We start from the raw sequence: 26426 nt of genomic DNA, 5'->3' as shown, positions 1-26426 counted from the left end.
AACATTAGTTTAATTAAGTACAATGCTTGTGTAAAAGCAAGGACACTGAAGTTATAAAAGGATGTATTTTCTGTCTTAAATCTTAAATGTTTCTATTTTCTCTCCTCCCCACCCAAAGGAAAAGATATTTTTAGAATAGCTTTCCTCAGGAAAAGGTAAGCACCTTAAGGACTTACCTTGGTTGAGTACACACTCAGGATTGTACACAATATAGTTTCCTTCAGTAGGAAGAAGTTAGGCTTGGGAACCTAAGATATCCTTTCCATTTTTCTGCTTATTATATATTCTGCTTTCTCATGTGAGAAGTTAAAGCTGAGAGGCTTTCATGATTTTAAAACACTGCCAACAAAACCCTCAAAAAACTAACTTCAGCCATGCTGAGAGGGGTGTTCTGGCATATATGGAGACGTCCTTTGTTGTGGCTTGAAGAGAATGCCTTGGTTGCTCTTGTTAAAGAATAGTTATGTGCCTTCATCCAGACCACTAAAGTGGCTGGAATAAAGCTAAAATGAATAAATAGAAACATACTAATTTAGCTGTTCATGAATGCATATGGAACGTTTCTTTGTGGCTAGTAGTAACTAGAACAGCCGTGTAACTTTATCAGATGTTGAGTTGTCTTGACTTGCATTGGGTTTAGGAACTTCTATACCAGCAGACTTGTTTTCCATCTTGTCTCCTGTTAAGATTTGAGACTGGTGCAAAAAAGAATTTTGTCTAGATGGTGACATCGACTTTATTCCTGAATGTTTTCTGTGAGGAGAAAAGTAGTAAAAGAAACTCTGCCCTGTATTGAATTTGTCCCAAGTTTTCTACTATTCGTTAAGTGGCATTAATATTTTTTTGTTGTTGCTTCTAGCATATTAGGAATGTTCACAGACTATTTAGGGGAATCCCATTCTCATTTTAAAGTCCATAACTACAAATGTTCTGATTGTAATCCAAGCTCAGGGACTGAATGAGCGTTACACAATGAGTTATGTTTCACTTGAAGTTTAAATTGCCTTTAGCTGTCACTATTTGTGCAGCCTGGTTTGAAGTTGCATTATTCGACATTTAGAGGGGAGTTGGTTGTAGAGAGATCTTCTAGCTAGTATTAGATGTTAAGATGTAGTGGAAACCAAGTTGATTGGAGAAAACTGTAGACATGCCTTACCTTCTGAAACTTAAGGTACAGGTAAATTTCTGTGGAGTTCTTGAGAGGAATGGGGTTATACTGTTAGAACAATCTTCTTTAAGACATCAACATGACAGCTGGGGTGTTTAAATTCAGGGTTTTATAGTATTTATGTATAAAGTGAATATATTGGAGAAGAATGTGGGAGAACTACTTAAAAGTCGTATTTGGTTTTGTTTGGTGCTTGGTTTTGGGGGTTTTTTGATAGGGAGAAAGTGCGTCAGGTTTCGTGCAGAAGATCCTTGATAAAATTATAAGCCTTATAATGAAGGCAGCTAGATAAACTCACTCAAGTTCTGTTTAAGTACAATTTTACCTCTCCATCCAATTTTCTCTTCTGTGTTTTTTTTTTTAATGATAAATTGAGTGCCGCCTCTTGCTTTTAGTGAAACCATTGTATTTTAAATGTGAATAGAAGAGTTCATCCTCTGATCTTTTTGACCTCTTTTCTCAAAGGATTTTATGAGGGGAAAAAAAAATTGAAAACAAAACTGGTTTTGGTCAGAATGCCACATCTATTTCCACTTACTGTTCTCAACCTTTTCTCGAGAGCTTTTTATTTCAAGATATTAGCCAAAAATCTTGGACAGGTTAAGACTGTTAGTGTTGACTGTGTTTTGACTGTGAAAATTTGTTTTCTAATGCTTCTGAAAGTGAGGAGTTTCGGCATAGTGTATGCCCAAACCCCACTTCATTTTAACAGAGTTAAATCTAATCAAGTAGTTAAATATTAGTACAGTTTGTGCTATATTTCCAAGCATAGGTAGCCCTGATGAGCTTTTATTTGGATCATGACTTTCTGAACTTTTATTTATTTCAGGTCCTGTTGGACTTGGATAAAAGTTCATGGGAGTATCTGCTTATCATGGTTTATTTATTTTTAATGTACTGTTGAGGTGTGCCAGTTTTTTTAAAAGTATCTCTTCTTCCCTCTGTTGACACCCACCATGGCTCTTCTGCATTGCACGTTTTGGCTAAACTCTTCTGTTTGCTTTTTTTTCCTCCAACTGACAACTCTTAAATGGTTAAGTATGTCTTTAAAGGAATCATTACAGGGATATTTTTTTTTTTTGTTGTTGCTGTTATGTTCCTTCAGTAACATGGAGTGCATTGTCCTTGGACAGTTGAGCTTTATGCCTTAACCAGTGACAGGGTTACTTGTTGCTGCTGAAACAGAGGCATGTCCCTCATCCTACAGCACCCTACCAGATAAACAGCATTGGGAAGACCTGCCTTCAGCACGCTGAACTCTAGCTGAAGATGTGTGTCTGTTCCATGAAAATAACATGCTTTCTTGTTGCTATCAAGTAGTCCAGAGTGTGCGTGCACTTTGTTTGTAGCAGATAAAATGAAATTGTGATGCTTAAAAATGAAGTACCATTTTAATATGCTCTTTGAGGGCATTTCTGCTGCTCTTGGTTATTGTGAAGCTTTAATGCAGCAGGCACTGAAATTAATTGTATTTACAAACTAACCGCTTGGTCATTTGGAGTCGCTTCCTCAGTATTTGGTAGCTTGAACACTTCAGGGTTTAGAAGAAGTGTGCTCAAGTCTTGGCACAACCCTCAGCAACTTCTTGAAAGCCTGGCAAGTCATGTCTTCTGGCTATGAGGTGTCAGCCTCTTTCCAGTGCTGTCACATACATACAGTTTATAGCTGGAAGTAAACAGGCTTGTACTTCTAAACCCTGGCTTAAAGACTTTTTCGTTTATTGTGGTGGTTTTTTTTTTTCGTTTTTTATGTGTGGGGTTTTTTTTGTGAAACCAAAATACTTAGCCTTTTATGATGTAGAACCATCTGGTTTTGAACTTGAGTATGAGTTACTTCACCAAATCTGCAGGTGGAATCTGAGGTGCTGAGGCATGTAAGTTGCTGCATATATCTAAGGGTGATGTTCTACCTTGTAGTGAGGCCATAAAATAACCACAGTCACAAGAAAGGTGTGAAATGTTGCATGTGAGTTTTGTGTGTGGCCAACCATGGCTCTCCTTTGTTTTCTCTAACCGCTAGCACATTTCCTGCTGGTGAGTCCAGAAAGAGGAACTGAGGTTGTTTTACCTGTATCTGTCTTGAGTATGTGAATTCAAATTAAATGTTCCTCTACACTCTAGGAACGGAAATATTTATTTGGGTGGAACTATTTGGTTTTTATAATATTTATACTACCATATTAAATAATATACTTTAATAATGACTATATTATTGTATTACATATGAAATAAATAATATAAAATTGAAATATGATATTTTTATTTGCTGACAAACCAGGCTCTCAATCAGATTTTTATGTAAAAAAATTGTAGTTAATGAAATATAAACTCTAATATTATTGGGTGATATTTTGAAATATAAAATATTAGATAAACATTTTATTTTTTTAATTATTTGCAACAAGAGCTTAATGCTTTCTCTCTGTTGGAAACAGTATAGAGCACATGGACTGCGTGTCCCTCTCCCTCCACATCTTGGCTTTCTTATTTCAATGTGTGTGTGTGCATGTTCAAACTCTTCTGTTTTGCCTCCATACTTCCCCCAGCGCACGCCCATGTTACAGTTGTTATTTTTGTCTGTGATCCAGGGCTCAGAATTTACTGTTTTGCAGGGAAATACATAGAATTCCTTGAAATATAATGTGTCTGCCATCCATTGTTCTGAATGTGAGGCTGATACTGTGCTTAAATAAAAATGCCTGCTTTCAGAATGTCCCATTTTCCTTTATTCCCAAAGGACGTACAGTTAGATTGCCATCAGATACTATGTGCTGGTCCTTGGCATTCTTCGTGGTCGACTTTAATTTACTTGGAAAAACAGTCATTTTGAAAGTCAGTAAATTATCTACAGTCTTCTATAAAGAGATTTTTTTGTTTGAAATGTTGATGTCTAAAATGATGGCCGTAATTACTGCTCTTGAGCGTGTGAAAGGTTTCAGGTCTTCCAGTATAACTAGCAAAGAACACAAGTGTATTTGAACTTCGTAATATGTTTTAAACAGCCAAGATAGTTGGGATCTCTGGCTGATGTTGGGTGTTAGGCTTTTTGAGGGCTCTCAGAGGACTCTCTTGCTTTCCTATGTATAATATATCCACTTACAAATTCTCAGAACATGCAGTGTGCTTAGGGAAAGCCACTGTTAATTTGTTGAGACAGCACTAGTTTGTTTACATAGCAGAGTGGCTGAATCCTTGCTTTAACGGTAAAAAATTGGCTATATACTTAAATGTGTGGAATAACAAACGTTGCTTCTCTAAACTTTAAAAATATCTTCAGTATATTTAGCTTGTCCTTAGGAAGCTTTATACCAGCAGTAAACGTGGTGAATTTCTGTTACGTTTGGAATATTGAAATAATGACGCACCTAGTTTTCTACTATGGAAAGAGTTGTGAAAGTATGGATTGATTTTTTTTTTTTTAAGAGTTGTTTCTTTCATTGTGGTAACAGCTCTAAAGATACTGCCTTTGGAGTTGTCAGATCATTGCACAATTTTCTTTGAGCCTCTGTATGGCAACCTACATACCAAATTGAATGGTTGATAAAATTTTGACTTCCATTCAAGTTTCTGCCTTGTTGACTCGCTGTCTCGCGATTTATTTAATTCTCTCTATGTGGAAGACTGAGGTCAAAAGAAAGTAAAATACATAACTCTTTTTTTTGTGAGTCTTTAATGCAAAACTTAGTTTTCATCTCTAGTGTTGCTGTACAGTAGCTGCAAGCCTTCGGATGACAGTTGAGTCAAATGTGTTGCTCGCTGCCATGGAGCTGGTGGGAATACGCTCTCTTTTGGCAGAAGTTAGTGTTACTTCACTGTTGTAGTACATGTTTTGAGGCTGAAAGTAGAGTTTATAGAAGTTGGAAGTGCTGTAGATAGCAAAACACCTTATAAGCAGTGGAAAGTATTCTCTTTTGAAGAGGCTTTGGTCTCCTGTATTTTTTTTTCATATAAACGTGCTTTACTTCAGCAGTGACAATGTTACTTCATTTCGGTCAAGCCCTGCTACAAGAATGGGAAAAGTGGTTGGACTTGGAGATGTTTATTCTAAACTAGTTGTTCCTGAATTCGCATTGCTAGATGGGTCAATCTGTGGTTGGCAGAGCGCTGTACACTGGGGAGGTTCCAGCTCCAATAAACATCTGCAGGGTTAATCATAAGTTGCCTTGTGGTGGTGGGGGGAACCACTATCCAGTGTTTTGCCTGAGTTTGTGGTACAATCACCTTGTAGTGTTGTGATAGCTTCTTACGTGTTCTAGCTTGGTTTCGTTTTATAGATGGGAAACATGGGAGTTTTCAGCTTCCCTGCCTGAGCATGTACATTTCTGATGAGTAAAAGACAGCAAGGTTTTCTGAGATGCTGTGTTTGTACTGCACTTTGTCTTTTCATGGCAAGCTTGTTTTTATATTGGTTTTATATAAATGGTGTAACAAAGGTGAGGGATGTATACGTCTTATTCCAATCCCAAGGCATACTGAAGTTGTTACAGTGATCATGTTTAGAATTAAAAGATCAGGTGATGGTCTTTTTTTTTTTTTTCCTACTTTAATTAAAGATAGCTTATTTGACTGTAAACTGCAATACGTTGGGTAAAACTGCATCTTTATTTAAAAGCAGATGTTGGTTCCTTTTCTGCTTTATACTATTTCTTTTTCCTCCATCTGTTCATATGTGCTTCTATAAAACAGAAGATGCAATTTTACCACCTTTTGGGATGTTGAGGTTCAAAGTCCCCTGTTATTACAGTTTGTGTTCTGTGACAGGCAGCCCTGTACATTGTCTTTAGGTGATGGAAAACCATGGTGGTGGAGAAACCTACATCTGCCCTTTTTTTCAGACACTTAAAGTTATGGTGTGCCCTGTATAGTTACAGCTGAATGACCAAATGAACTCATTACTTCTTCCAATCAAAGTCTTAGAAGTTCTTTAACAATTTGTTTATGAAATGAGTAGTTGTTCTGATACGTTTTGACAATGTTCTACTCAACTGCTCAGATAAGTTCTTTTAACTGTGATTATAAAGTCAGCCTTTTCCTTGTGGAGATAAAGCATTTGCATTGACCTTGGTTGATCAGGTCAAAGTATATTGAAGGTTGTGCATACCTAATTTGAAGTAAGAATACCTGTGTGTAATAATGTCTCACTTTAATCTTATCTAATTTACTCTTTCCTCAGTCCTGTGTAGATAAGCCCTTAGGATGATTTTTATATTATATTTTACAAGCTCAGGTAGCTGGTTATGGTGTTAGTATAGACCAGGGAGCAAATGGGACAGGCTGTCATACCTATTCAGTATTCCTCACAAGTGAGGGATCCAGAATGAAAGCATTCAGAGTAAATTATGCAATGTATACGGAGATTTTCAAGTCATCAAGTTGGACAAAATGAGTATGGTAAATGAAATGGTTAGGCCTAATGAGATAAGAAGTCAGTGTTCAGTGTGTGTGTGTTGCTACTAGAAGTTAAAGACGAGCAAAGAATTGAAGGTATTACTGGGTGTCCTATTAACCTAATTTCCCTAAAAAATTTACATATTTTTTCCTCTTTTTTTTTAAAATTTTTTCCTTCTTTCTCTCTTCAAATTACCACTAGAGGTGGGGAAAGGGCACTTTCACATTAACGAACTGACATTCATCTGTAACCAAGTAGAGCTGTAGCTGCCTTGAGTTGACCCTGACCGGTGACGTTAGCATGCCTGAGCTCATAGGCACCACCACGCACTTCTAAGAATGCGCCACTGTGGAGTCATTCATAGTTCAGAGTCCTCTCTGTTGAATTTCACATCCTCCTACAAAATGTTTACAGGCAGGAGCAGCAGGGTAAGCAGCCAGAAATAGAAAACCAAATTGTCAGTTCTGTAGATCTTGAACACTTTAACATGTTGGCTTGCTTTTTGTGTGCTTAAAGCAGCAGTCTGTTCTAAATGTAAAGGTTAGGAAATTGCTTGTTCTGCTTGCTGTCCTCTTGATTAGGAGAAACTGGTTTTAGTTTGGGTTTTTTTTTTTGAGATTTGTTGCTAAAGATTTCCTTCTGGCATTTAGAGCTATTTCCCATCTAGTGGTTTTCAGCTAGATTGTGTGTGAATGTTAATTTCCCAAGCTGTGCGTAGGTTGGTCCCTGCCTGTCTCTGAAGTACTTCTCCCAGAAAAGCATGAGCATTGGTGGGTTAGTGGCTTCGCTGTTGAAGCCTGTTAGATGGCAGTGTCATTGGGAAAATGAAAGTAGTCAGCCCTTGGCAGCTGTGTTTTGAATTCTCCACAGGGGGTGGAATTGAGGTAGATTTATTATGTATCTTATCATGTCAATATAGATAGCTCTGCTTTAGGTTGTTACCAAGTTGTTGCCAAAATTTTTTTTAAATAGCAAAGACCATTGTACTGTGTTACAGGCTATGGTTTGGAAATAATTTCTCACGTCAGAATTATGTTTACCCTGCACCTTTGGCCTCCAGAACCAATATTCTGCCTGTTAAGAAGACGTTTGGGCCTTATTTACAGCTTTAGAAGGTTTTGTAATATTTTTATCTTATCACAGCTTTTATTATGGCCTTTTGTGCATAGATTCTGTGTAGGTAATAGCTGGTGGCAGAGATGCCCACTGGTGTAACAAAAGCACATGTAGGTTGTGGTTATAATTCAGTTTGCAGTCGGAATATCCATAGTACAAATAGAGTAGCTACTTCACGTACAAATGCATAGGTGTAAACACAGAGTGACCTTACTCCAAAACATGTAGCTCTTGTTATTGCAAGTTTCCTAAGGGTGTGTTGTCAAGATTTTAAAGCAGGTTGGGTGAGACAGGGTGGGTAAAGAAATGAGGTCAAATGTAGGTGGAAGCAGAGCCCTGGAATGCTTTAAAGCAAAGGTTGAGGAGTTTGCGGACACGTATGGCACAGACTTCTGAGCAGTGGAACTAATGATGCCTCCTTTCTTATGGATTTGTCCAATTTTGTTCATTTATATGCTGTAACTCGGTGACCTTGGTTTCCTCCCCTAACAGGCAGAGAAGGCATGGATTTTGACTTGTGTGGAGCAGAGCATGTCTTTGCTGGTGCCTGGTATGTGTATGCTGATCAGTTGGCTTCCTGCTGCCAACCAGTGTAAAAGAGGTGGGGGAGTGTTACCTGGTTTGCAGGTTTGACAGGGGGTCCAGAGTATCTCTGAGACTTCTGCTCTTTCAGACTATCAGACTAGGCTGATAATGGCCAATGAGGTCCACGTCTTTTGGTGCTGAAGAAGAAAAACAGATGGGCAAAACAGTGACCACATACGTCTAATTAGCTCGAGGAACCAGTTTAAAAGCAGTGGTAGCTAAGATAGAGAGAATACAAACCAGAGGGAAATACAGATGAACTTTGCTTATAATTTGTCCCTCTAGGCAAAAGTTTAATTTTTTCACCCAGCATATCAATTTGCAACTCATATTTTAATCCCTGTCGTTACACTGAGTGCCTTGCAAGTGCTGCCTAACAAACTACCATGGAGCATTACCTGCTAAAGAAACTGTTGGCCAGAGAGACTTGTCCACTATGTGAGACTTTCAGTTCAGTCTCCATGTCTATTCCAGTTTTAGTCTTGCTCTACTTCAGTCACAGGACACTCTTTCATTAATAGCAGAAAGACAAGGGTTGGCTTGTCACAGTACTCCTGTATTATGATGCCTTGTGTGAAATGAACGCTAAACAAGGGCTTAGTTGCAGAGCTCTTGCAGGCTTTAGCTGTGTCAGTACTGGCAGGGAACAGAATACAGAGCACAGGGTGAAGAGCATCAGCAGTGTCTTACAGGTGAAGGAAGCGTGGGAGCTGGGAGGTCCAGGTTGAGTCGCTGCTGCCTGCTGCTGCTGTCCTGAGACCTTGAGCAAGCTGTGTATGATTGGCTGCCATTATGCCAGCTCTGCGTTTTTAAGAAGCAGTGCTTATTCTGTTAAAAGCTTTGGAGTAGTGGCATTGTGACAGTATAGTGAAATTTTCTATTATCACATGCAGTTCTTATTCCGCATGGAAGTAGCTATACCAATGTAAAAATGCCTATATAACCTTGTTACTGTGTCCATGGTAGTGTTTTTATGCTGCTGCTGGTGTAGGCAGATACTGCTTTGTGCAGTGCCCCGGCTCAGAATTGTGGTTTGTGGCCTCTTCCTATTTTACCAGATATTCTGAAAGCTGTTACAGATTGTAAAGCTCTTGTGTATTACAGCAGTAGGGACACAAGAGTATGGACACTTGAACAATCATTGCAGGTCAAGTGAGTGAAACTCTACTTTCTGGTAGTTGCATGTGTGTTCATTCAGAGCCTATATGAGGAAAATAAACTACAATGAAACTACCTCAGGGTGACTGTGCAGATGGAAAGCTGTAGTGTACTAATTATTCCATGGTAAATTCAATCATGTATTTTATACGCTGTGGCTTGTTTGCATGTCCATGTTCTGAGGGAAAGAGGCACAGTCCACCTGAGATTATTCCTTTCTAAGGCTTTGGGAAGGAAGTGTAGCAGCAGATTAGAAGTGTTTTACACATAAGGATGTAGTTTCGGTGGTAGCAAGTGTGGGGGCAGGGAAAGGGTCTCTTGTAGCTAGACAGCAACAGGACACTGTAGCACTGCTAATACCTCCCAGGCTATACTGCTTTCTGGGGCCGTGCTCAGGTTCTTCCCTTTGAGCACAGAGGTATTGGTTGCAACATGCATAGCTGTATAGGACTCCTCTGCACAGCCAAGGGAGTGCCACCAAGGGTTGCTTAAAATATATACACATCTACTTTTTCTAAAGGTCATCATGTAGCTGGCAAATAGTTAATAAATAATATGAATGTGGTAACAAAGTTTTTTTGTTTTGGTCTTTTTAATTAGGCACTGAGGCACTGTAACCCGAGATGCATTGTTTTATACAGTTTGAAGTAATTTAGGTAGGAAGAGGTAGGGCAGCTTCATCTCAGTACTTCTGGGAGGTGCTGACTAAACATCCTCTTCCTCCTCTTGCTCCTGGTTCCCTGCTGAGTACAATTACTTCATTTTCTGTGTCTGTGGTCTCCTCCCCTACTCTCTCACACGTTTGTTAGTTTTAATCTGTTTATGAAAGAGAAGAAATCTTTTGAGTGTACTTCTGAGAAGTTTGGTTGATTTCCTTTCAAGCTGAAGGTCCTACCTACTCAGATTTGCCAATAGAAAGCATCTGAATTGAAAGCCTGATTGCTCAGTCCCTTTCATCTGTTCCATGTTTTCAGTCTTGCCATACATGGTGATTTTATTTTATTTTTTTGAGGCAGGAGGGTGCTTTTTGGGATTGTGATTGCTGTGAACTGGAGTGTGCAAAAACCATGAATAAAGCTGTCCCCCAAAAATGAGATTATAGAACTTTTTGCCTTCCTATTTTCACATATGATACTCACTTCCTTGTCTAGATGACCCTTTCTTACCAGTTGAGTGGAAGTAATTTCATTTATGTACTTTAAAACTTTAGTAAAGGATGTGGCACTTTACTTTTCTTCTTTTCCTTTTGTAACCACCCTTCCATTTTCCTTTTTGGCAAACTTAATCTCTCTCTTTTTTTTCTTTCATTGTTCTCTGCCTGCCTTCCACAAAACACATTCTTCTTTCCCTCTCAGGGTGGATAACACTCTTTCCTTTATTCACTCTTCAGGTAGCATGTGCTTCTGTGGCTTCTCTGCTTTCCATCGTTGACTTGTGGTCTTGCACATCATGTCATGTTGATACTAATGAAGTTTACTTTCTTGTTTCTATTTGTAAAGTGTGTGGGATGCCGTTCTTCCAGAGCAGTCCATTTTGTGATACGATGGCTGTAATTTCTGTTTTTATTGCTACTTGTTTACCACTGCAAGTAAAGATTATGAGAAATGGTGTCTATACTGACTTGAGGATGAGTCATACTCACACCTAACATCAAGACAGTTTTTCATCACTTGATGTAATGAATTTTGGTCTTAGTATCTGTAACAAAACACCTGATGTGAAACTTCTGATGAAGTCAGTTCTGATGAGCCAGAGCCCACAGGAATCAGTGAATTATAATGAAATAAGTTACAACAACAAAATAATTAGCTATTTCTCTCTGTCAGCACCTTGCTCACAAGACAGGAGAGAGCCAGCAGGTTATTCTTCTCAGCCTTTATTTTTTTTGAAAAGTGACCAAGTAAGTGGGTGCCCTCAAGAGGGCATTGGAATTAGAAGACTGTCTTGCCTTAATGTTTTTCTACTCATAGAGTTCACACCTCCGGTGTATTTTAGGCCTAGAAATCCCTTTTCTAACAGAAGTACTGGGGTCGGAGCTTATTTGAATTTGCCCCTAAAAGTAAGTCTTCTAAATCAATGAAATTCTGTAACAGATATTGAATCATTTTCCCTATTTTTCTGTTTGATGATTAAAAATAATAGTAGCAGTAACTTGTATGTGAGGTCAAGAATTGCCCTTATATGTTTTGGAGCCCTTTGAAGTAAATGTTATATTTTTGTATATAGATATATCCTTTTTTGTATATAGATATATCCTTGTGTAGTGTGCACATCCATACACATGTATTTGGCAAGGCCTTGATTTTTCCATGGAAGTCCTAGGTTCTAATCTAATTTGATGCTTCTTTTGAATTTAATTTCTTGGGAGTGCATTTAGCTGTTATTTCAACAAAATGTTGTTGTTGCTATCAAAATGGGGTCTACTACTGGTCGTATTCCTACCACTTCATATATGTGGTCTTGATGGAGCTTACATGACCACACAGTGAGCTGGCTGAACTTGCGTAGTCATCAGAAAATTAACTCAACTTGAGAGTAAACAGTTTTCTGCCTGGGTAGTGAGTTGAATTGGCTTATTTTTGTAGTTATGATGACAAGGGATGGGATGGACTGTATGGCTGGGGGCAAGGGGGGGCAGAAAGGTGTGTCCCTTTTGATGACAGTAAAGTATTAAGTATTAGGTCACCTTGTCTAACCACACCCGTAACAACATAGTTAAAGACTAAAGGCGCTTGCGTGTTTGTCCTGGACAGCTGGCAGACATCCTTCCTTAAGTAGGAGTTTCCTTCCTTAGGTGGAAACCTGCAGTCAGATTTTCAGATGCAGGTCTGTGTGCAGACGGCTGGCCTTATAAAGTGGAGAGAGTAGGTTGAAACTTCCTGTGCTTAGAACTAAGGTTTATCCTGACAGTGGCTGGAAACACTACTGAAACAGTTTTTCACTGTTGGGTTCCTACTGATAGTTAACTGGGAAAAAAAACTGAGACAGCAGAGGCTGTTTTTTTTGTGAAAGTGTATAGTTATGACTTGAAAACAGCAAGGTTTCAGCTTCATTCAGTTAACAACACTTTTTTCTTTTTTTTTTTATATGCTCTTGCCTTTCCTACCTCCTTCACAAACAGAAACGTGTAAAGGGTGGGGTGCTTGTCTCAGGTACTTACGAAGCCTGTGCTTGGATTGCAGATTGTGTCAAATATAAGGAAAGGAGGAGAATGGGAGATGGGTGTACCTGTTAAAGAAATACTGTCAGTACTTAAAGATCTTTGTTGGCCTCACCATTGCTTTTTAAGATAATGGAATAGGTAAACAAGCTTCAGACAAGCCCTGCTATGTGGGGAGCTGTACTTGGCAGCTTGTTACTTGTACCTAGAGTTTTCTTGGAAAAAGAGCTATTCTGGTATTCCAGTTGACTTATTGAGTGTAGAAACTTCTGCTCAGGTTTTGTATTTAGGGATTATCTTAAATACAGACATGATGTCTAGTCAGATACTGCTGTCTGTATATATTACATAAGACAAATATGCGATTAGTATTTTATGTATACTGTGACTAGTTTAAAGGTGAAATTAACAGCATTTAAAAATTTTATAGACTTTTAGTGCAGCAATATTAATTCTTTTTATAACAGTGCAAATAGCTCCTGGTGCTGATGACTCTTTTTTTTTTTTTTTTTTTTAGTAGAGGAAGTGGGTTTGTTGTTCATAGGCATTTTGGATTTCCAGCTTTTCCTTTGCAAGATGGACACCTAACCTAGTGGAGATCAGTTGTAAGTTAGCATTTAGAGTAATTGTATGCACATGAGGTGTTCACTTCATCAGCTGAAACTCGTACTTAAAGGGAGGAATTAAGAAACCTGCCTTTCATAAAGCTCATATTCTTCAGCCTGTGCTAGTAGTGTTCTTAGCACTTCTTGTAACTACACTCGGCTTTGAAAAATCGGTTGAAAAAAGCCAATTTATGAAATTAAACAAGCAGTTCAAAAAATTATGCACTATCAGTTCTGCTGTTTGCTGTCATGGAAGTAAATAGCTTCTCCGTTCCAAATTGGCATTTGGAGATGTGGGAATCCAATTAAAAGTGTGAAGTTGTCTTAGTTTAGAGACAAGCGTGAAAGTTAAGTGTTTTTCTGTAAGTAGTAGTGTTTGTTCCATGTGAGTAGCTGGAGAGTTTCTCAATGCAAGGTAATACTCTTTCGTAGCAGTCTCTTGATGCTGCTCACATAAAACTTCCAGCATGAAATCAGTTAATTTGACTGAGGGTTCTGCACTGCTTGGGCACAGGTCTGAGCACTCCCCTCACACTGTTTCTGCTAGTTTCTGCTTCCAGCCAAGAAGTTTAAAAGGCTTTTTGACAAACATTCTCCTGATACACTTAAGTGTGTAAAAATACACATTTGGATATTTTTACGTAATGTTGAATGCTGTGATGAGTGGAAAGGATACCTGCAGTTGTGATATGACATGTGGTGTTTGAGCCTGTCTTTCTAAAACCTCATCTGTATTATAAAGACATATTAAACAGTCATGTGAATTACAGGACAAAGTGAAAAGTGTGTATGAGTTACAGAGGTACTTTAGGTAAATAGTTCTAGAATTTAGTGTCGCTTTGGGGAGAAGGTAATGTGTTTTGCTATACAAGAATAACAAATGTTTTGAGTTGCGCTCAGTCTGCCTCTTATGTAGAGAAATAGTTTTACTCAATGCTTACTAGTCTATCCTTTCAAAAAGCATATATGCTGAAGGCAATCAAAACAACATTTGAAAGCTGCTATAATTGCTTCCATAAACTTTGGATTAGGAGCTTTTAAGTGTCCTTTGGGTTCTAGAAACTTTACAAGCAGTTGCTTAATCTTTGAAGGAAGAGTAAGTTGCAAAAAAAGGTGTTCTCTTGAGCAGTAAACACATGCAAATACTAAAGTGATGCAGTGGGTGATGTACCTGGAGATACCACCGTTATGAGAGGACACCAGTCTCACCAGTATGAATGAGTTGTTGGCTGCCAGGTTGTTTGCTTTTGGAGTTTGGGAGTACCTTTTAAAATGTAGCCAGAGGCTAAAATTGAGTCCAGCTCTTTTATGTGAGCTGGATTTGAATGTAATGGCAGGCTAATAGTTAGTTTTATGTAAGCAGTTTCTGGCTAGCTAGCTGCTGGCCCCCTCTCTGATCCTTGCATCAGACTGGCTACTGCAGGTATGGTTTGTTATCTCTGGCTCTTGTCTTTCAGGAGTGCCAGACCAGGTGAGGGGGCTTGCACATGTGTTTGTGTGTGTTCAAGGCTGAGCTGTTATCAGGGTGGGGTGTAAGTGAGACAGTTCTCATTAGCAGGGGTTGCTCAGCTACCTGGGATTGAGCCTCTTCAGCCACCCTTTCATTTTTCCTCTGTAGTGCTCTCTAGTTTGGGGACTGATTTTTCCACACCCCGGCCTTAGGTGAGATGAATTTAAATTCGGGGAGAATTTAAAGCCTAAAATGAGTAATTGGTGTCCCCATGCCACAGGCTATTTATGATTGCTTGATGAATTTTCAGTAAAGCAGGCTAGACGTTCAGTAACTCTTCGAGGAAAAGGATCATTGTTGGTTGCACACCTGTGTGCAGAAGTATGGGAGCATGAGTTGTAATTGGCCCTTTCCCAGCTGCTGGATAAACACTACGTAGTCCAGCATGTGGTTGTGCATGTATCTGGATAGTGATGATTTGCACACAAACTCAGTTTTGCTTTTAATCACAGGGAGGCTGTATAGCTACAAGGGTGGCTGAGGTAATGCCAGTGACTTTGTCGCTCACCTCTTGAGACAGGTTCAAACAGATAATTGGGTATGATGAGAAATATTCCTCCCATTTGAGGGAATTGAAGGGGCAAACTAGTGGTTGTTACCACAGTTCGGAGTCACGGACAAGGAAGAAGCTGAAAGGAGCAAAATAAATCTGAAGGGGCAACAGGAGTTAACAGTGAAAGGATATGGGAGTACAAATTAGGGAAGAGATATAACCAAACTAGGTAAAATAAGGTTCTTACAGATGGAAGTAACTGGTCTGGAACACTGTACAAGTACGCTTGAAAAATTAATTTTAGTTTAAGTTCCGTAACTCCACCACATTTGTGAAGTGAACTTTTTAGAAGAATTTGAACTTGTGCATGCCCTCTGAGTAAACCAAAATGTGCTGAGCTCTAGTTGGCTATGTTTTGCATTAAAACAAACAAAAACTGCCTGTTGTACCTAATTTTGTAATTGTCAACTGTTCGCAAACAGCGCTGCCCAGAATTACGACACTCCCCTAGCTTGAGATGGGAGAAAGAAGTTTTTTGTCCTTAGGGTTATGCCTCTTCATATTCCCCAGGGTTCCTGCTTAACCATAACATGAGAAATGTGGGTTGCTTTTAAGGAGAGATGAGTTTATTGTATGATCAAGTGACTCTAGGCTCCATAAAAAGAATATTACCTATTCAAGGTAGAAGTAATAAAGATATAGCTTGTAGCCTTTTTAACTTTGAGGAATTTTATTATCTTTTTTTTAGCTGTTAGTTAATTGACATAAACTCAGTGTTCGCGTTACTTCCTGAACCTCTCTGCTGTTCTGTTGTCTCAGTCCAATATAATGATAAATAATTGTATTATTTGTATTATATGAAATGAATTCTTAGTTGTTTCCTTTCTGGTTTTATTGGTTTGTTTTCTGTTTGGAAAAGCCCCCAGATCGCCAGTTCCAAAAGTGCCCCAAACAATACTGTAAGCTTTACTAAAATAAGGACTCTGTAGATAGACTGCCACACAACTAAAATGACCATGGAAACCCTTCCTTCTCAGTTCCTCAGGTTCAATATGTGAAGGTAGAAATACTGCAGAAATAGGTTATCTTACTGTTTTCTGTTTGCTGGCAAATAACTGGAAGACTTATTTGTTGGTTCCCCGTGTTGTAGAACAAAATATTGTTTTATTTGGAGTTTAATATTTTTGATAGTCCATCTCAATTCATTAGAAAAAGTACTTGATTTAAGTGTTGGAGGTAATCAGAAGAGTTATGCTGTTAAACTGTTAAAGAGTATATGTTCAGGCATAAGTAAAACAGGACAAAACAAGAGCTGAAGTCATGCAAGCAGAAGATGTAAGTGGCCTCTGGGAAAGGGTTCAGCAACTTTAGTGTTGAGATATTGTAAACATTTTTGGGAAGCTGCTTATATTTTAAGAACAAAAATGTGCAGCAGGTGTAGAAAAGCATTAACAAGTCAGCCTTTAGTATATGGAAAATTCTGTGCTAATGTAATACTGAGTTATATACTTAAAATGGCTAGGATATACTGCAAAAACCACGGTCCTAACATTGTCCTCCACTCATCCACCAACACATTGAGGTTTTAACAGCCTGTGAATCTGAAGAACTGCATAAGTTGTAAAGCAAACAAAAATGCATAATTTTTTCATGGTGCTTTTATTGTGACCAGTGATACAGATTGAAATTGTATGCATTTAATGACTACAAATTGGACTTTGAACAGTGTATTCTTTTCATTGTTGTCTTCTGCAACATGGCCATTCCATCCACATCCTTGTGAAGGACTTGGGAAGTTTGTGTCCTGCTCCGTGAGTCTCTTAATACGGCTGAAGTTCTTCTTATGCTTGGATTTGAAATACTGTTCCAAAAAGTTTTAAATCTAAATTCTGCAGCAGGGAGTTGGGACATAACAAACGAAAGTGATAGCACTTAATATATCTTACTTTTAGCGGACTGTCATTTACAATTTTTCTTTTATAGGGTCAACTTGACTTTTTCTTATTTTTGGTTTGGTGTTTTTTGGGTTTGTTTCGAACCCAAGTGCAAGCTGAGAAAACACATTTAAAAGTATATTTGTCTTAGCTATGTGTACTGCAATATTGTTGACTTTTAAGATACCTTAGTTTAAATACATGGGCAGAAACTGACTAATAATTTAAAAAAAAAATGCTCTTCTTGAATTCACTTGAATTTGTTAGTAAAACAAAACTTGTTGCTTTTATACCTGCTTGTTGCAAGCTGTGTGGATGTGTTCTTAACTGCTTAAAATGACAATTGAAATGTTTAAATGGGGATGAAGCCATTGGTCTTTTCAGTGCTCTTTTTATAGTGCTTAGGGTGTTCACACTGCTGTATACATGATTGATCAAGTACCATCCTGCATAAGTATGCTTCAGGTGGTTCTTTGTGGTTATAGTCCTTCAGGCTGCGTTCTTCTCTTTGTTAACACTTAAATGGGTCATTTTCTTCACTGGGATTTGAAGACATGGAAAACCCCCAAATCATCATTCTTACAGTTCCTCTATTGTTGCTATGGATGCTGGTTCCTCACAGCTTGCAAATGGAGCGAGAGAGGCCATGGTGCTGCAGGAGGTTCTGCTGGTGGCCGTTTGGTCTCTCCATAGTCTCCCAGGGCCCTGGAAGGTGTTGCTGAGCCGAAATTGCAGCGGGGCTCGGGGTGCTGATTCAAGGCAAGAATTGCATTGGTTCCCTTGTTCCCACATGCACCGCTGTTGTCGTATCCAATGTGGCTGGTTGGAGGAGATCCCAGTTCAAGGTCTGTCTGTGTTGCCAGGTCTCAGCTCAGTCCAGCGCTCCTGAACTGTTTTGCCTCAACTGTGATGCAGACTGAGCACTGGATAAAAGAGTTTTATTCTATGCAGCTCCTGTCTCAAGGTAAGAAGAGGTTGTGTGCTGTAGGCCTATTTTACAAGTTGTCCATCATAATCTCACATAGTATCAAAAGCTGTTTCCAGACCATCTTGTAAGGAACAAGAGACCAAAGCAATATTAAGATGTACAAATGCTTAATGTGACCTTGTGTCTTTTGAAGAAACTTCTGTGGCTGAGATACTGGGCAGTGACTCAGTCGTTTTAAGCCTGTTTTTCTGTCCCTCCTAGTTTAAGATTTGCCTGGAGAGGATGGGCCTTCATGGAAAAATAGATATTGCCTTTTAAAGGTGTGTTTTACACAAGGTGAAATTCCCTTGAGATGACATCAAGGAACTGTAACTATGGTTGGTCATGCAGCTGGGGGCAGGCAGCCCACTTCTAACCTGGGCTGCCCTTGCTGACATTGAAGCTTTCAGAGATGGAGCCTGTGGCACATGATGTGTAGCTGTTTTGGAAGCAAGCTTTTCTTGACTCTCAGTGCCTGGAGTAATGTGTAATTGAGATAGCTAAGCTTGTCTTCTTTCTGTTCATTCTCCTCCATCCCGAAAGCCAAGCTCTTCGCCACATCTAACTAAACCATTTGTACTTTTCTTCTCCAAAATGGGTCATCTTGTAAGAGTATACTGGAAATTAGATCATTAAATTGTATTTTACGAAGTTTTCCTGGTATTAAGTCAGTTTGAAATATTCCATGTTAACATTTTCTTCTCCAGTTTTGATTTAGAAGGCAAGAAATACGATACTAGATCAGGTCAGTCGTTTGTGTAGCCAAGTATGTGGTCTTCAACAGTGGCAGTGATACTGCTATTTAGGGAGAACGTGAGAGCATGGCCACTCTGTGACTCACTGTCCCCCTACTGTTCTAGCATTCAGTGATCAGACTGGCAGCATTACAGGCTACATCCTTGTCTGTTCCCTTTTGTATCTGCTCACCATCCTGAGGTAACAGATTCCCAAAGTTCCTTGCCAGCAACGTTTATCTTATCTATTGCCATGAGGTTTTTGTAAGCTTTGAATACGTTAAACCCTCCTGCCCCTCATCATCTTGCATCCAAACTGAAGAGCCCCAGCCTCTTCAGTCTTTTCTTCCAAGGCAGCTGCTCTTTCTCCTTAATTCTTTAATTGTCCTTTTCTATACCTTTTTGAACTCTGCTCTGCCGTGCTTGTATGCCGTTCTTGTCTCCACATCTGGGTTCTTAAGATTGCAGTGCATTAAGTCTTTACATAGCAGCAGAATTACTTTCTGCCTTGTTCTTGGTTCCTTCCTGTTGATGTCCAATATCTAGATGACATTTTCAGTGAATGTTGCACACTGGGCCAGTAATTTCAGAGGACTGTCAATGATGACTCCGGGATCACTTTTTTGAATGGTAAACTCCAGCTATAAATTCAGCATGCAAGCACAACTTACATTTATTTTTTTTTCTCATATGCATTGTGTTAGATCTGTCTGCATTGAAGCTTATCTACCACACTTGGCTTATTCAGTTTACTGAGGTCCTTCCAGAGTTCCTAGTCAGTGCCATTGCAGCTGGCTGACCTAAAAAAGCTTAGCTTTATTTGCAGACTTGGAGAATTTTACTGTGCACTTCTATCCAGGTCACTGAAGATGTTGAATAGAATGAGTCCTAGCAGTGCTGCCAGGTCAGCTCCACTATTAACTCTTCTCCATAGTGGGAAGTTGACTATTAAGTCTTACCCTTGCTTCCTAGTCTTTAGCCAGCTTTCTGCCCATAAATGGGCCTTTCCTCTATAACCAAGCAACTTGACTTCTTGCCATAGGCTGTTAAAGAAGCAGCCTGGGCTTTTTGAAAGTCCAAGTATGTGTTTTCCTTGGATCCCTTTTACCTGTTTGCTTGCAGGGTTTCTCTTTGCCAGAGCCATGTTCAACTAATCCCAGCAGGTTGTTTGCTATGCCCTTATATCTGCAGTCTTGCTGTGGATGGAGATCACATTTAGCAGTCTGTAGCTCTTAAGATTCCCACTGGAGTCTTTATTTTTTTGAGAGCCCATGAGGCCAATTATGGAAAAACTTGAAAGAAACCTACAAGTAACGAGAAGTTTCCTCTCCTGACCCAGTGTGCCCAAAAGCACAGGTTTCGGTAATGTGAAGTGAAAACTCTATTATAAACTAGAGCAGCCCTGCAGACTTTTAGTGTACTATGTTATATGGTATATTAGACCCAAATTAGGCACGTGGCTTCATGTAAATGTGTATATGGCTTATGGTTTTGTTAATACTGCATAAATGTTTGGTTGTTGTTTTGTTTGTGTTTTTTTTTTTTTAAAAAAAACCAAACACTGATCTGCTTTCAGCACTTGGGTTAAAGGTAAGTGTTCTGATAGTGCAGTTCCTTGTGTTAAGACTGACAAACCTCTTACCCCTTGCTTTGCTCTTTTTTTTTTGAGTACAGATTTGCATTAGTTTTCCTAGTGGCAAGGCTGGTTTCATTTTCCTGACCTGTTCAGTCCCCAGCGCTAGTTCCTTCTACAACTGTGCTGTGAACTCAATCAGTGAGATGATCCAGACTTTCAAGTGTATGTTTTTTATTAAAAAACATAGCTTGGTTTCCTTCCCAGATTACTTCATTGATGTTTATAGCATAGCCACACAAACAGTTTCATCAGTGTGATTTAGTGCGTGATGAATTATGGTAGTAGGGAGAGGAATAAGATGCAACGGTGTGTGGGAGACTTTTTAATCTGATTTAGCTACCAGAGAAAAGCAGTGTGCAACTACACATTCAACTGTATGTAAAACCAGTAAGTTAGGAGTCCTAGCTGTAGTTTTAATACAAAAATATTTTGCAATTGTGGCTACTGTAATGATTGTGATATTAATTGCATGAAGCTCACTACTGCCTTTGTGGTACAGCTTTAAGTGCAAATATGTAATATGCAGCAAATGCTGACTTCTGGCCATAGGGTATAGTAACAGAATATTGCACTCCTGCAGCACTGCTTTGATCTAGAAATACTTGTGTTGATTATAGTAAGTCATAATTGAATCCTGATAAAAAATAAGATAAGCAAATTGATAAAAAATAAGGTAGCAAATTGGTTTTCTGTTTGAAATGTCCTTTATGTTACATTTAGATTGTCCCTGTTCATGGTAAAAGTGAAATAATGGAAAGTAAGAGAACATGTGCACGTAAAACTGAAATACATCGAATCGGCGTGTGCCTACATACTTGTAAGGGGTGTTCTAGTGCTGAAACAGAGCCATCACGTTGAAGATGGGAATGATGACTGTAAAACCCTGGAACTCAACTTGGCTGTTGGAAGCGTACAAGCATCTGTATGTTAAACAATTCTTGTCATAAGGGAAAAATCCTGTTAAATATTTTGTTTCTCATAATCAGACAGGCTTAGGGTGTTTTTTTAGGTGGTTAGGGTGTTTTGGTTTTTGTTTTTTGAAAGATGGATTGTCTGAGTTAATATTTTGTGTTCAACGTGGCTACAGGTTTTTCTCTTAATCTGAGTATATTTTGCAGATGGTGTTGCATTGGTCTGTCCTGTGTGGCTTCTGTGGGAGACATAGTGGGAGGATGGATTGTGAAATAGAAAGGAGTAACTTACAACTATTAAACCTAAAGTATGCAAACTACTAAACCTAAACTATTAAATCTAACGTATGTAGCTAATTTATTTCTTATGCTTAAAACCACCAAAGCGGTATTTTCAGGATGCCTTTTTTTAATTGTGTGAAAACCTGCTAATGCTGAACCGGTTAATTCTGGTAACAGAGGTTTTACCTAGTGATATTTCTTAGATCAGTGTGAAGAGGTAGATGCTTGATGTTTTCTTCGCAGTCAGTTTGCAAAGCCTATATTTAGGGAGCACATTCTTATCTTAGCCATCTTTCTTCTTAAATATATCAAGGAAATAAAGAACTTCGTGGTTTTGAGAAATTACGGTGTAGTTAATTTGACAGTGCTCTTGTTGCATAAGCAACTCTCTGCTTCCAAGTCTTAAAGGTCATAGGTCCCTGTAATGACAAAGAACGTTTTCTCCTCAGGATACTGTTTCTAATGCTGTAATAAAACGCTGTGGCTTTCCACTCTTCAGGCATAATTTTGTGTCTGAATTCTTTGGTGATGGAGACCTTCTGAAGTGCTTGGAATTATGGAGGAAACCAATCTGCATTCATCCCGTACAAGCATGATGCCTCCTGTCCATTTCTTCATCTGATTCTAACTTTCTGGGGAGTAATTCTGCTGCCTTGGCAAATGAAGTAATGGTAAAGGTGGATCCCTCATTGGGATGCATGGTGATCATTAAACTAAAGCACTGGTCTTTCAGTAATTTCAGTATTGCCATAATGTTTGGTGTTGGAAAGGGGATGAGTTTGAGTTTGTATATTTCTCAACTGTCTAATTTTGATGAACCCATTCATTAACCTTTTCTAACCCCTCAATACATACAGAAGTATCTAAAGGTTTTTCCTTTGTTCTTTCACTTGCAATACCAGCAGCATGTATTACTTTCGGTAGTGTGTATCTGCTGTATCAGCTGTCAGACTCTTTGGATGTGACAAACTGAAAGGGGCAATAATTGAATTAAAAAGTAGATCATATTGTCAGGTCATGTTACTGAGGAAATAAGTCTTTTGAAAAAATTATCAATAATTCCAAAATTGTGTACTAACTCAAATGCACTTCACTGTTCCAAGGAAAATACTGGTAAAAGAGCTGTTTCTTCTTAATTGCACACTGAACTGTAGTGCTGCTTGATTTATCAAGGATCTAAAGTGAAATATTAGATGTTTCCTTACATGCTAAGTATAAAGGAAAACAAAATCCTGGGTTCATTTTGTGGCAGATAAAGGACAGTTACTGATTTGATTGTTAGAAAAACAGGTTTATTCAGAAGAATGTTTTTACTAAAGGAAGAAAAAAGTATATTTTGTAATAACTTGATCTAAACTGAAACATGAGCAAATTTTTCTGCTTTTTCATTGTTCTTTGTATAGCTTTTTAAGATGATGAGTCTTGTCTTGCCTTTGCCGAAATCCTTCTGTGATAAGTTCGGTTTATGCATTCATTATCACTGCTACAGTGCCAGGCTGTAATGTCTTAATATAATTTCACTGTAGGTCTGTGGGTGAGTGGCTGCTACTGTGGAAAATAAATTCTATTCAGGACTTTGCTTTCTGTCTCAGCCAAAATGCAAGCATTTAAGCATATTCTGTGTGCTCCTTTCCAGTCTGTCTTTAGTGAGAATTACTTCTCGGCTCTTTTGAGTCAACACTAGTTGATCTTTATCTTACAATGTGGTATTCTCCTGTTCCCAAACTCACGCTAAGTGTTTCTGATCTTACTTTATTTTGTCTGTTTAAAGATGTCAGTCAATTCTACGTTATATTGTTTCTGGCCAATGCCAAGAGGAGAGATGACTTTCTGAACAAGGTGAAGATTAACCCGATGTTAATCCGGTGCCTGGATGCCGCCTAGTATGCTCATGTCTTGGCTGTCCTGGAGTTTGAACAGAATTGTCACTACTTGCTACTATAAGTGTATAGATGAAATTTCAGCTTCATACCAGATAGTCCTGACAGTGATATGCTTTGAAGATGTCACATCTTCTGCCTGTTCAGAAATGCTTGGTTGGCTTATTGCATGTAGTATCTTCAGATCTTGGGTTGAGTTTGCAAAGTCAGAAAGAGAAATCCAGAGATACTGCCTCTGGCTTGGGAAGTTCCCAAGCCACCTGTAGCTGGGGGCTGGGAGAGTGTGCTGGGATACCTGTCCCTGCAAGCTTGTCCTGTTCTATGCTCTTCCTTAAACACTATAATAGATGGGAAAATCGGATAGATGAACCTGTGCTTTGTCTTTTATGTGCTTCTTGTATCTTGATAGATATAATATTTTAATATCTTTACTCTATCTGAACCTTTCTAATAAAGGACTTGTATTCTTCAAAGTGCTTTATTTGTTTATTTTAGTTACTGTCTTCTGAGCTAGGTAAATAAACCCCTCTGCAGAAGAACATTAGGCTGCTCCTCTGTCGTTTCTCTCCCCTGAGATGGGTATCTGTATTATTGCATTGAAAGTAGTCTTCTTACCTGGACCAAGATAGAGCATGGCCATTATTCTCCAGTCATAGCAGCAGTAAAGGAGTAACAGGCTCCATTATCTCCTAGAAATGGAAATCTTTTGTATGTACCCACAGTCTTGGCTTCATAATGCCTGGTTTATCTTGCTCAGATTCCTAGGATGGTATATGTAAGAAGAGAAGAAAGAGCTAGCAGTGTTGAGACCTCAGAAATCTATTTTCTCTTCCCTCAAAGACAATCAAGCTTCTAATTAAGAAAATTTGCTGTACTGCTGGCAAGAAAGCCTCAGGCGCTTTCAAACCTATATGGGTTTGGGACAGCAGGTCTTGAAAAACCTCCACTTCTGGATAGGTGTGCAACTTTTGCAGACATATGTGATATATATGTATAACTTCTCAAAACTTGCTCTCATGAGTTTTTAGGCTTATCTTCCACTTAGTAGCACTTATTTTCTGCTTCGTCATATCTTCAAAAGTGATACTCTTTTTGTCTGGCATGGAAACTGGCTGAACTAGGGAAAGGTCTGTTTTTGCTAGTTACTTTTTCTTCTTGCCTGCATAATTGACAGGAAGTTTTGTTAAAACAGTGCTCTCTCCTCTCCCTGTTTCTGTATACCTGTCTCTATTTTAGGATTTCAAGCTTCAGCAGTCTTCCTTAAAGAACAATTACAGGAACAGTTTTGAGAATTTCAGCTATATGTGTAGAGATTGTCCCCAAAAGCCTCAGTCTGCTCGTGTGCTGGCAGAAGAGAATTGAATCCCCAGATGTCTGGGCTCATTCTTACGAGGAGAAATATTCCTTTTGTTCATGTTTTTTTTGGTGGAGAAAACTGATTCCCATTGTGTAGGATTTTGTTTTAGTGAAATCTCTATATTGTTATAAAATACTTTGAAACATCTTCTGTAGTTTGAATTACATTATTGTCCTTTCACTGGGGGGGGGAAATCCTACTGAGGTAGGTGTATTGTTTCTAAGAGGGGAAAACTAAACAAACTTACTAATAGGCTTAAGAAGCCTTAGGAGAAAATAATACTTTTTGTTAGCTAAAGTTCACATTTTAAGGCAGGATAGTTACTGTGCAATATAAATGCCTGTACTTATGTAATATAACACTTTTTTTTTTTTTAAACCATTGTTGAAGTATTATTCACCTCTTTGACAGTCTGACCCTGTGTTGTGCTTTGAGAAAGCAGTGGATGCAAGCCTACAGTTTGGTGACTGCCTCAGCCTGCCCTTGACACAGGCTGTCATCAAGCGGATGGCTCTGGCCTTATTGCCTGCTCCTCTCCCCTTCCTCTGCCAGCCCAAGCGCTCGCATTGCTGTGGTGTGAATCACAGCAGTTTTGTCCTTCCAGAAGCAGTTCTGATCCAGCTCACTCACTGATAGTAGTTGTTCGATACCTGGTACCAGGGCAAAGCAGCGTCAGGGCACAAGGAGGGATGGGAGGACCAGCACTGCCCTTCTGAAGGCAGCCTCCTTCACAGGCTGCATCTCCGTTGTGGCGTTGAGTCAAAGGGTGTGATTTTATGCTACACTTATCTGCGTGGCTTATCTGGGAGTATAGGCAGTAAGGAACGGTCTCGTTCTCCATTCTTCACCGTGTCAGATCTAAGAGCTGCCTGTCTTCAAGATGCGTTGGTTCAACTTGCTGATTTGAGGCTTGTTTTATTTTGGAGATAGATTATTTTGTCAGATCACTGAGTTAAACTGACTCATCCTCAGGCTACAAAATTGCCAAGTTTGCTGTGGCAGGAGCATGAAGGGTAGAAATAAGACCATCCTTTTGGGCAGTAGCACCCACTTTGGTCAGATTATGTATAAAGTGAAAATGAGCTGTAATTTCTCTGGTTACCTTAAATAGTTTTAGAGATGTCCAACACTTAGTTCTCTTGCTCTTCTTGTCCTACTATTTTTATTACTTTAAAAAAAAATAATCAAGACTTGCCAATGATGAAAAGCTTACGCATCTAGCTTCTAAAATGCTGCCTCATCTGTAATAAGAGCTCCTTTACCAAGATAGCTGTTCCTGCCATGGAGAATATCTGCATTGCATTGATGGCATGCCTATAGTTTCTTAATGTTAATTGAGATAATGCTCTCCTTGAATTCAAAGCCATCTTTAACCTAAACTGACTTGTTCCATTTCTGTGCTTTTCTGTGGTGTAATCTAAAGCAGTATCGTGGGACAGACGCAGAGGTTGTGCAGTCTCCTAGAGCTGGTCTGCATTCTGCAGTATGAATAGGGCAGTGCAGTGCAACTTGATTTTTTTTTTTTTTAATTTTTATTTATTT

At 38.9% G+C, this 26426-nt stretch overlaps 1 protein-coding gene across 4 annotated transcripts in view; it reads left to right on the top strand.

Annotated features, from left to right (window-relative positions):
• GSK3B (glycogen synthase kinase 3 beta) overlaps positions 1–26426 on the top strand; it is a 154821-nt gene that overhangs the window by 18248 nt on the left and 110147 nt on the right. The window contains exon 1 of one of the 4 annotated variants that reach the window (XM_054221090.1): positions 17990–18081. The exons of the other annotated variants lie outside the window; for them this stretch is intronic. Coding sequence (XP_054077065.1) covers positions 18027–18081 — 55 coding nt within the window. The 5' untranslated portion in view covers positions 17990–18026. Of the gene's footprint in view, positions 1–17989; positions 18082–26426 lie in introns of those variants that run through there. 4 annotated transcript variants of the gene reach the window in all.

This window comes from Rissa tridactyla, chromosome 1 (assembly GCF_028500815.1).
Source record: "Rissa tridactyla isolate bRisTri1 chromosome 1, bRisTri1.patW.cur.20221130, whole genome shotgun sequence".
NCBI lineage: Eukaryota > Metazoa > Chordata > Aves > Charadriiformes > Laridae > Rissa > Rissa tridactyla.
Note: the sequence above shows the minus strand (reverse complement) of the source record. Positions and strands in the feature narration are given on the sequence as shown.